Here is a 12,330-nt window from a genome sequence, read left to right as displayed (position 1 = left end):
TCTTCCTTTCTTTTGCAACACAATTATGAATTTGCTAGAAACACTGACCAGAGGAAGTATTCAGTAACACATTTACAATGTCGCCACAAACAGTGACCAGAGGAATTCTTGACCGATGGTGAGTTCACAATCTTAGCTTTCCCACAGAGGAAGAAAAACATACGGAAAATCACTCAAGGCACTCTTGTATATTTCCTAATCCTATTGGTTGGCTACAGAGTCCTATTGGTAGAGGCCTGTCAGCAGGTCACGTTCATGATTTTTGAACCAGAGAAAGATGCCACTCATTGAGAACTGCAAAAAGTAAATCAGTGAACATACAGAATCATTTAAGCCCTGTTTCTCCCCTATTTTTCTAAAGTTTCCTCTTCCTAAAAAGCTATAATATTGCACATTTTTTCAAAGAAAGATTACACAACTTCAAGATTTAAAAGAAAATTTCAGTGACATTTGAGGCATTTTCAATGAAATTGTGTCATGAACTATCAGTCATCACCCTGCTCCACTTCACTCACTAACTCATTGACCATGAACTACTCTCTGCCTTGGTTTGATTTGTATTTTTCTCTCTTCTACAATGGATCTCCAAAATCAAAACTTTCTTTATGGTCTTTGAATTTATCTTTCTCTCCATCTCCATTTCGCTCTCTCTCTATTAGATCTTCATTTATGGCAATCATTTTTTTACCTACTTTTTTCATCTCCATAAAACACTTAGGGATGTTTTCTACATTAAAGGCAAGTTATATAAATGCAAATGCAAAATAAATGCAAGTTGTTGCTGATTATCCCTCTTGGTCTATCTGTGTTTCTATCATGAAAATTGATGAAATGCATGAAAGAGAAAAATAACCCTGATAAGAAACCATGGCTTTGAGAGGGGTAGTTGTTATGAATTACAATCCAATTAAGTCAATGTTCTACTATCTTAGCATAGGCCACTAGTTCTATAGTGGACAGTGATATAATGGGCCGGATTTTGCTGTAAAAATATCAGTGAGGTTAACAGCACTCACCGCTATTATGTGCTTATTGAATTGAAACTGCCGGGAAGTTGCTGTTCAAGATGCCCTGCTCCTCCAAAAGCTGTGTGAAAACGGCATCTCACTGGCTGGCTCACCATTCGAATGAATTGAACAGCATGAAGTTCCTGCACTGATGTCATAGATATGGACTAAACTCACCAGAAAAAGTTGGGCTTGTCCATTCCAGTGTAAGTACCTTTTTAATGGCATGGTAAGTCTTAATTGCTGCCAAACAACCTCTCTGGCACTGGAAATTAACTTTTACAAGTGTAGAGTCTCATTCCTTCAGATTTTAATTATTGTTGGACAATTAAAACAAAATTGAATAAATAGCATATGGGATCCTTGGCTTTATTAATAGATGTAAACAATTTTACAACACCAAGTTATAGTCCAACAAATTTATTTTAAATTCCACAAGCTTTCGGAGGCTTCCTCCTTTGCCAGGTGAACGGTGTGGAAATGAAATTTTCGAATCCTTCGCATTTTAAAATCACAGAACAATGCCTGGTGATTACTGCCCGTTGCCAAGGCAATCACAGTGAGCAGACAGAAAGGTGTCACCTAAAAAGGCCACCGAATATACAAACCCCCCCAAAAAAAAGGAGAGAGAGAGAAGGAAGACAGTCAATGACCCGTTACATTAAAAACAGATAACATTTGTTCACTGGTGGGGTTACGTGTAGTGTGACATGAACCCAAGATCCCGGTTGAGGCCGTCCTCATGGGTGCGGAACTTGGCTATCAATTTCTGCTCAACGATTTTGCGTTGTCGTGTGTCTCGAAGGCCGCCTTGGAGTATGCTTACCCGAAGGTCGGTGGCTGAATGTCCATGACTGCTGAAGTGTTCCCCGACAGGGAGAGAACCCTCCTGTTTGGCGATTGTTGCGCGGTGTCCGTTCATCCGTTGTCGCAGCGTCTGCATGGTCTCGCCAATGTACCATGCTCTGGATGCCCCAGAGCATGGTACATTGGCGAGACCATGCAGACGCTGCGACAACGGATGAACGGACACCGCGCAACAATCGCCAAACAGGAGGGTTCTCTCCCTGTCGGGGAACACTTCAGCAGTCATGGACATTCAGCCACCGACCTTCGGGTAAGCATACTCCAAGGCGGCCTTCGAGACACACGACAACGCAAAATCGTTGAGCAGAAATTGATAGCCAAGTTCCGCACCCATGAGGACGGCCTCAACCGGGATCTTGGGTTCATGTCACACTACACGTAACCCCACCAGCGAACAAATGTTATCTGTTTTTAATATAACGGGTCATTGACTGTCTTCCTTCTCTCTCTCTCCTTGTTTTTTGGGGGGTTTGTATATTCGGTGGCCTTTTTAGGTGACACCTTTCTGTCTGCTCACTGTGATTGCCTTGGCAACGGGCAGTAATCACCAGGCATTGTTCTGTGATTTTAAAATGCGAAGGATTCGAAAATTTCATTTCCACACCGTTCACCTGGCAAAGGAGGAAGCCTCCGAAAGCTTGTGGAATTTAAAATAAATTTGTTGGACTATAACTTGGTGTTGTAAAATTGTTTACAATTGTCAACCCCAGTCCATCACCGGCATCTCCACATCTTTATTAATAGAGGCATACTGTCTAATTTTTTTTCACTTTTTTTCTGTCTCTTTTATCTGTCTCTTAATTCTATCTCTCTTTCCCTCTCTTTATTTTGCTTACTTTACCTGATTTGACATTGAATTTTAACTTACACTTCCCGGTTCTGACACTGCGCTGTTAGTAACGATTCTTCAATCTGATTGGTTAAGGACTTGTTAAGGCCCACATAATAGACTTGTTAGCAAAATTAAAGTCCATGGGATTAAAGGGACAGTGGCAGTGTTGATACAAAATTGGCTATGAGAAAGAAAGCCAAGAGTAGTGGTGAACAGTTGTTTTTCAGACTGGAAGAAAGTATACAGTCGTGTTCCCCAGGGGTCGGTATTAGGACCACTGCTCTTTTTGATATATATTAATGACCTGGACTTGGGTATATAGGGTATAATTTCAAAGTTTGCAGATGACACAAAACTCGGAAATGGAATAAACAATGTGGAGGACAGTAACATACTTTAGGAGGACACAGACATACTGGTTAAATGGGCAGAAACATAGCAGATGAAATTTAACACAGAGAAGTGTGAAGTCACACATTTTGGTCGGAAGAATGAGGAGAGGCAATATAAAATAAATGGTACAATTTTAAAGGGGATACAGGGACAGAGACACCTGGAGGTGCACATACACAAATCTTTGAAGGTGGCAGGTCAAGTTGAGAAGGCTATTAAAAAAGTATATGGGATCCTTGGCTTTATTAATAGAGGCAAAGAGTACAAAAGCAAGGAAGTTATGGTTAAACCTTTATAAAATACTGGTTAGGCCTCAGTTGGATAATTGTGTTCAATTCTGGGCACCACACTTTAGGAAGGATGTTAAGGCCTTAGAGAGGGTGCAGAAGAGATTTAATAGAAAATACCAGGGATGAGGGACTTTAGTTATGTGGAGAAACTGGAGAAGCTGGGGTTGTTCTCCTTCGAACAGAAAAGTTTAAGAGGAGATTTGATAGAGCTGTTTAAAATCATGAACAGTTTTGACAGAGTAAATAAGGAGAAACTGTTTCCAGTGGCAGAAGGGTCAGTAACCAATGGACACAGATTTAAGGTGATTGGCAAAAGAACCAGAGGCGACATGAGGAAACATTTTTTTACGCAGCGAGTTGTTATGATCTGGCATGGACTGCCTGAAAGGGTGGTGGAAGCAGATTCAATAGTAACTTTCAAAAGGGAATTGGATAAATACTTAAAGAGGTGTGGGACTAATTGGATAGCTCTTTCAAAGAGCCAGCACAGGCACGATGGGCCGAATGGCCTCCTTCTATGCTGTACCATACTATGAAACCACTATGACTATGATAATGAGATACGTAGTTGCGTGCCCTGTTTGCACAGGTCCCAGGTGTGCTGTAGAGGGCACCACGTAGTTTGGCTGTCCCACTGACTGTAACTTGCTGTGCAAAAGCTTGTAGAAAGTCAATGGGCAAGTGCAAGTCTAACGAATCGCTGGCGCTCACAGCAAAATCCGGCCCAATTAATAATTTGTCCTGAAACCTTAAGATTTAGAAACATTCAACTTTCAGCAAAACAATTTAAATTAGAGGCACTACGTGAACGGGAAAGGATTGAGCAATATAGTGCAAACTGGATATGTCAAAAAAAAACCTTCTTAGGTCTAATTAGCATTTCCTTCTCCCAGAGTCAGCTGAGAAATAAAACACTTTATCATGGAGAAGTTGTCATCATTGGCCTTTTGAGAGCAGTATTCTGTTAAAAGGCCACTAATTAGTTTATACTTTGAGCACCAATATCAAGTGATTTCTGCCAAACCTCCAGGAAGATTCAAGAGTGCAAAAGCAAATTTTTATATTTATCACATTTTTCATGACAGAAAATAGAGGAAAAGTGCATGATTTTCAAATATTACTTGCTACTATGAATAACACCGATTAGTAAATCAACAGTAATATTCAGTGGAATGTGCGAGCCGGCTCTACCAAACAGTTTGAGGTGTAGATATACTGGAGGATGACGTGGGTGGTAGCTATATAATAAGATAATCAACTTTTGCTAATAGTCTATCTTGAGTCAACTTTCTCAATACTATCATTCTATATTATCATACTGTAGCTATCTAATTTTCTACTCAATCTTACAATCATCCACTCATAAACATCGAGTTTGTGAGTTAGAACCCATCAATTATTACATTGTAATCATAGATTATAACTTACAGCAACAGCATTCTTTTTTGCTATGAAGGAACTGGTAAGTATGAACTGAATCTTGTATGACACATTAAATAGAGAGTAGCATTTCCTAAATGTAGCAAACACTGCAGATATGAAAGGTATAGCAGGAATCTTCCTTGGAACAGAGGAGAAAACCTGCATTTGGAAATCCTTCATCTTTTCCTTTTTAACAAAAAGAATTCCACTTTCCCATTGCCCCATTCCATCTTTTCCAAGTTCCACTGGCTTCCTGGGCTGCAGTGTGTCGACTTGTAAACTCTCGTTTCTTTTTTTCAAATTCTTCCCCCTGGCCTCACTCCACACTTAGTGACCTCCTCCTGCCTTATATTCCTGCGTGCACCATCCCTTTCTCTAACCCAAGACTTCTCCTTACTCCTTCTACTTCATCACTAGTGGCCCTTGCTCAGCCACCACTGTCCAGCCTTCTGTAACACTTTCCACTTTCTCCACCTTGTCACCTCCCTTCCTGCTTTCAAAACCTCCTTGTTGACTGTGTCCACATCCTCTGTGTCCACTCTGTCCTTTTCCTTCTTATTGTACAGCACTCAGAGATTTTTCAGCATGTGTGGGACACTATATGAATGCAGGTAGTTGTTGCTGTTGTTGATGTTTCTGAGGCAGTCCCAGAGCATGAATAGATGTAAACTAAATATCATGAGCTTGAGTTTCCTTCAAACTACTGGCAAAATATAAAACAGTAGCCTTTCATCAACAAGTTTTACAACTGAATATATTTCAAATGCACCTGAAAGAAAAGGCCAGGATATTTATCTTGTTAAAGTGTCAGGATGAAGTTTCTGAAATTATTAATTTAGACCCCTGTTGTGATATAGGATGGATGTGGAGAAACTGTTTTTACTTGTGGGTGAGTCCAGAACAAAGGGGCATAAAAATAAAATAGTCACTAACTGATCAAATAAACAGTTTAGGAGGAGATTCTTTACACAGATCATGGTAAGAATGTGGAACTATTGGGTTTCTGAGTCAAATGTGAAGATATCTTACACTATCAAGGGCTCAATTTTAGGAGGTAATTGCTGGTGCATTGAGGGCAGGGGGGGTCCAAAAATCGCGGAAACCCTGTTCGGGTTTGGAAGCTGGTTCCAACCCGCTGACTTCCGAGTTTCCCAGGGACCCACCTGTGCGCACGTGGGCAACCCGAAAACAGAAGTCCCGCCAGCAATTAAAGCTGGTGGGATGACAGTTAAAGAGCCAAATGTACCTCATTGAGGTACTTAAGGCACTTTAGCTGTTACAGATGAAGTAATTGTAATGATTTTTAACTTACCTAGGCGGCTTGCCCACCGCTTCTGATTCACATCTCGTGAAGATCCAGATCAGGGAAAAAGAAACTAAATAAATTACATAAAACACCATAGAAGGAAGTTAAAACACAAAATGAACCTAACTTTGCACCCTGCTCCGATGTCCGAAGTCTCCTTTTCCGATCTCCCCCTCTTCACCCCCCCGATGTCCTCCTGATGTCCCCCTCTTCACCCCCTCGATGTCCTCCCGATGTCCCCCTCTTCACCCCCCCAATATCATCCCGATCTTCCCATCATCCCCCAATCTTCCCCTCACCCCCCCCCCAATCTTCTACTCTCCCCCCAGTGTCCCCCTCTTCACCCCCGATCTTCCCCTCAGCCCCCACCCCGATCTTCCATTCCCTCCCGGATCTTCTACTCTCTCCCCCTCGGTCTTCCATTCCAGTGCCGAATGACGTCTCGCTCTCTCTCTTTCTCTTCCTCCCATCGCGTTGCAGCTCCTGACGGCAGCCAGACTGTCAATCAGGCTGGCTGCCGGGCGCGAAACCTGGAGAGGACGTTAATCATCAGCAATCAACATGCGATCGCGTCAGAAACGGTAAGTTTTGTTCATGTGGGTTTGCCGCCCGCACCTTCACCCCCTGCGCTGCCAACCCACCACCATTGCAAAATCGACCCCCAAATGTTTGAAATTTGAATACTGTTTGTTTATTGAAGTTTTCTTTAAATCTACAAGTTCCTTTTGCCTCTGGTCTGTCATTACAGGAAGTAATTTGAAGTGGGACAGTGATGATTAATTGTGATAGACATCTTTTTACCTTCCATTGTGTCAGCTTGTACTTCAAAGGAAATAAAGACATATAACCAGGCTGGTGTCCCATTCCTAACTTGTGGTGCCATTGTACAAGTCAAGGGATAGTCGGGGCTCCGCGAAGGTCAATTCTCATGTAAAGGTTTTTGGAGCGATGATGAGTAAAGAATGCCAGAAATGGTCTGGGATTGTAACAAACATGTTCAAAATATTGTGAATACAGCAAATATTAAAATTAAAATATAGATCCCCCAGTCTTTTCTGACGATGGTATAGAAATTCTGGTGGTGTCACTGTGGCATAGAACATTCTGCCCATCGTACAGCTCCGCCATGAATCCGACCCAAATCCCGGGAATGGGGTTATTTAAATAAGAGACTTGGTTTCCCACGTCTACATAGCAATGCAGCGAGACACCTGACCCATGGAGGCAGCATTATCTCAGACTGACAACTGCCATTTTGAGAGGGGAGCCAGATGCCCTCGGGCTGAAGAGGTGGAATTTTAAAGCTTGCGCTTGTTCAGTGAAGTTAGGCTCTTGTCTCAATGGCAGTTGGTTGCCATTTACCTTTTTTAACTTTGAGGCCCACTTTAGACCCAGAAGGGAAATGACTCCTGCTCTCAGCAGATATATGTTCAACTGGGCCAATCAGAAGTTTATGTGGCGAGATTCCCGAGGTAGCCTGGGAATGTCGGCGTACATAAGGGAAAGGATGAGCAGAAGAAGTGCTCATACCTCAAGTTCCCCCACCGTAGAATTTGCAACTCCCTTTAAATGGAGCAGAAACCTGGTGAGTTTGGCTATGACCTAAATTGCAATGCCCCCTTGCCACAAATCTGCCAAAAATTCCACCCCCCACCCCAATCAAATTCCCTCTGAGGTTGAATTTCTCCTTTGATATTTTAGTTTTGAAACAATAAGCACTTTATACCTTCAACACCCCACCCTGCTCTACTTACCTTCATGCTGTCTGCAAGTCAGTTACAGTGGCAGGCTTGATGGTGAGTATCATGTGCTGCCCAGAAAACAGGCTCAGATTATAGATGGGTGTAGAGTATAGTCAGTTCACCCATGTAGAAAATGATTATCCCAGTGAAGCAGCTGATTGCTAATCCACCTTTAAAATTTACATAAATTAATGGGCAGGGAGTTTAAAAAAAAGATTGGCAGTGGGAGAATTGCATTACCACTACCACCGACAAATTTGCCTTTCACAGCACCTCTCCTTTAATCAGAGGGAGCAGGCTGCCTCTATCCCCATGGAGAAAGGTAGAAATAATTAAAATGCCACCAGCACCTAAAATCAATTACATTTACATATGCTTTGCAAATCCCCTCTGATTTTTATTGGAAGTTCAAATTCCCTTTAATACGTTTCTGGGGGGCATTAATTAGAATGAAAAAAGTTACAAAATGATCAAGGTGACAAGAGCCACTCGAACATGTTCAATTTATATTTTTTCAAACTGTTTTAACCACCTGCAATAACAAACCTGCAAGATTAGACACCCATCTGCATAATTTAATGAATAGACTATCTGTGTGAATTGTGCGCTCATCAGGGAAGAAAATGTCAGTGCTAGAGAACGGAATACTTTTTTATTTGTCCAGTTAGTAGGACTCACGCCTCTAAGCCAGAATATTCTGGGTTAATCTCCAGGATTTGAGAGCATTAAATCTAAGATGACACTTCAGTGCAGTACTGAGGGAGTGCTGAGTTGTCAGAGGTGCCATCTTTTGGATGGGATGTGAAACCAAGGCCTCGTCTGCCTGATCAATTGAATGCTAAAGATCCCACTTTTCTAAGAGAAGCAGGGGAGTTTCCCCAGTGTCCAGGCCAACATTTATCCTTCATCCAACACCACCAAAAAAACGATTATCTGGTCATTTATCTCACTACTGTTTGTGGGACAGTGCTGTGCGCAAATTGGCTGCTATGTTTGCCTACATTAGAACAGTTCTTAAGTAAGTCATTGGCTGTGAAGTACTTTGGGACATCCTGAAGATGTGAAAGGTGCTATATAAATGCAGGCTCTTTCTTTCTTACTTGTTGCACTCATCATCAATGTAACTGCTCCTAGCTCAGATATTGTACTAGAAAATAAAATTCTTCCTACTAATCCCCAATAATGTGGCATAATTAATATATGTACTATTGGGTTTAGTTCTCCCCATTTCCCACATCAGCTAATCCTATGCCATGAATGAGTGGCATCTTCAATTTAGTGAGTATTTTGTTTCGTTGAGTGTCCCTATCTGTTTTGAGTTCAAACTCCTCCTTGTTTAGCTCTAGTGATGTCTTTGCAGGCATGGATTAGGTCCAGACATCGTATATGTATGCACAAGGTATGCTGATGACTGCCAGTGCCATTTTACTACCACTGTAGCTGTACTGAACTAGTGGAGTATTATGATCTATATCCCTCTGTTCTGCATCCTCATTCTTCTTTTCTTTTGCGTATTCCTGCTCAAATGATCTGTTCTGCCCTCATAAACCACCAGATGTACATGAACAACACTTTATTTCTCCATCTGAGCTATGGCCCTCCACTCTACCCTATCACAAACTATTGAAAATGTATCTGCTGTCTCCTTCCACAAAAAGACTGTCTCTTTATCCAAACACCATTTCTCCTTAAAGCACTGGGACATAGCAATCTAGGAACCTCGTGGACCTGAAGAAACCATTGTGATCCATAAGAATGGTTTTAACATTTGAGAAAATGATGTCTTATCCCTTATAGCACCATGGGATGCTCGTCTTTGTGAGCGTTGCTCTACAAATGTAAGTCATCATCTCATTGCAAAATATCTTTCCATTTCCTTGGAGTTTGCTGACACTGTTTTCCTCCACTGTCCTTTGAATGCATTCATGGAGATATGAAAAACTTGGGAATAGTCATACCCAGGAAAGTATTAGATCTGGTCAATCTGTCCCTGTGATTTAAAGATAAAAGATGGCATCCAAAAGTGGACTTAGCCATCTATGTCTCTAAGGAAGAACTTAAGAGTGGATAAAAATGAATGCATATATGAGGATGAATATAGCACTGTCATTGTTCTCTATCAAAATTCTAATACAATATATCTTCTCTTCTCCTTATACCTTTGAAAAGTACCCATTCATGGATGTACATAAAGATATCCTGCAGCAAAAAGTGTTGATCGATGGTTTGAACCCATAAATCTATTTAAAATCCTGGCTGCAATCTTTCATTTGGTGTAAGTTTCCCCTTCCCAAGAGGTTTGGCTGATAGCTAAAATATTTGGTTACATTGCTGAAATTGGAATCTGTTTCATTCAGCCGACTGCAATGACATTTAACTCTTCAACTCTCTTAAAATCATAAACTCTCCAGAAAGAGGACAACAAAGGGCCGCTTGTAACCAGGGTGGGTGTTTTGTAGGCAGGGCCGAAGCATACAGCACACCATCTGGACATCCACAGTGTGAGACCCGGGAGAGTTTAACTCCCGGGCATCTTCAGCATAGGCCCACATCAGTCTCCTGCCCGAACCCAGCGAGTGGAATGTCAGGTGGTAAGATCTGAAGGATGGTTCCCAGTACTCAGGAATGTGGTGGGGAGGGATTTAGAGAGGGTCTCATGGTCGGAGGATAGGGAGGGAAACCTGGGGCAGGAGAGCACTCCTGCTCCTTCTGACCCAACAAGGAAACTAGAATAAAATAAAACAACTTCGCTTTTTGAGCCTCTTCTGCTGTACACTGTATAGCCTTGACACTCTTTATACTTTTGAATGACAGTCTAAGAAGGCTGACAATAGAATAAAAAGCTCTCAAGCTTTAAAACCTTTTGATGTACTCACAAATGAAACAATGTCTGTAGCATACTCATTTATAATGGGAAATCTTACAGTTTTTTCACTGGCACAGGGGCATCATGAATGATTTCTTCGTATGTTTCCTCTTGTATTTCTGGATCAGGGCAAGAAGTTGCAGAATGTCTCTGTGTCTCCTTCCAATCTTCCTCCGCCTTCAACAAAATATCTTCAAGACATTCAGATGCTGCAACATCTAATAATCAGAGAGACATCAATCATTCCAGATAATCTCATTCACACAGGCTCTCTGGAGATCATATTCCAATTAGCACTATTCAAATTGTAATACGTGATAAAAAGGTCATTCATTGACAATGGAGTCAACAACATTAGACTGCACTTCGGGTGAAGTCAGCACTTGTATTTTCTCCTTAAAGTACAATATCATCGTATCATAGTAGGTACAGCATAGGAGGAGGCCATTCGGCAAATCATGTCTCTTTGAAAGAGATATCCAATTAGTCCCATTCCCCTGCTCTATCCCAATAGCTCTGTATTTTTTTCCCTTCAAGTATTTATCCAATTCCCTTTTGAAAGTTACTATTGAATCTGCTTCCACCACCCTTTCAGGCAGCGCATTCCAGGTTATTACAACTCGCTGCGTAAAAAATTGTTTCCTCATGTCGCCTCTGGATCTTTTGCCGATCACCTTAAATATGTGTCCTCTGGTTACCGACCCTTTTGCCACTGGAATAGTTTCTCCTTATTTAATCTGTCAAAACCGTTCATGATTTTGAACACCTCTATCAAATCTCCCCTTAACCTTCTCCGTTCAAAGGACAACAGCCTCAGCTTCTCCAGTCTCTCCACATAACTGAAGTCTCTCATCCATGGAATGATTCTAGTAAATCTCTTCTGCACCCTCTCTAAGGCCGTGACATCCATCCTAAAGTGTGGTGCCCAGAATTGAACACAATACTCGTGCTGAGGCCTAACCAGCGATTTGTAAAGGTTTACCATAACTTCCTTGCTTTTGTACTCAATGCCTCTATTTATAAAGCTCAGGATCCCATATGCTTTTTTAACAGCCTTCTCAACTTATCCTGCCACCTTCAAAGATTTGTGTGTGTATACCCCCAGGTGTCTCTGTTCCTGCACCCCCTTTAAAATTGTACCATTTAGTTTATATTGCCTCTCCACATTCTTCCTCCAAAATGTATCACTTCACACTTATCTGCGTTAAATTTCATCTGCCATGTTTCTGCCCATTTCACCAGTCTGTCTATGTCCTCCTGAAGTCTGTTACTACCCTCCACATTGTTTACAACATTTCCGAGTTTCGTGTCATCTACGAATTTTGATATTATACCCTATATACCCAAGTCCAGATTATTAATATATATCAAAAAGAGCATTGGTCCTAATGCTGATCCTGGGGGACACCACTGTACACTTCCCTCCACTCTGAAAAACAACCGTTCACCATTGCTTTCTGCTTTCAGTCCCCTAGCCAATTTTGAATCCATGCTGCCATTGACCCTTTAATCCCATAGGCTTTAATTTTGCTTACAAGTCTATTATGTGGTACTTTACCAAACGCCTTTGGAATGTCCACATACACAATATCAACCGCACTACCC

The 12,330-nt window shown here is 41.6% G+C and overlaps 1 protein-coding gene across 1 annotated transcript in view; it reads right to left on the bottom strand.

Annotated features, from left to right (window-relative positions):
- Positions 1–12,330, bottom strand: part of myo16 (myosin XVI) — a 773,985-nt gene that overhangs the window by 435,473 nt on the left and 326,182 nt on the right. Inside the window, exon 9 of the mRNA XM_067986709.1 lies at positions 10,784–10,943. Within this exon, the coding sequence (XP_067842810.1) occupies positions 10,784–10,943 (160 nt within the window). The remainder of the gene's footprint in view (positions 1–10,783; positions 10,944–12,330) is intronic.

Source organism: Heptranchias perlo, chromosome 6 (genome assembly GCF_035084215.1).
Source record: "Heptranchias perlo isolate sHepPer1 chromosome 6, sHepPer1.hap1, whole genome shotgun sequence".
Taxonomy (NCBI): Eukaryota; Metazoa; Chordata; class Chondrichthyes; order Hexanchiformes; family Hexanchidae; genus Heptranchias; species Heptranchias perlo.
Note: the sequence above shows the minus strand (reverse complement) of the source record. Positions and strands in the feature narration are given on the sequence as shown.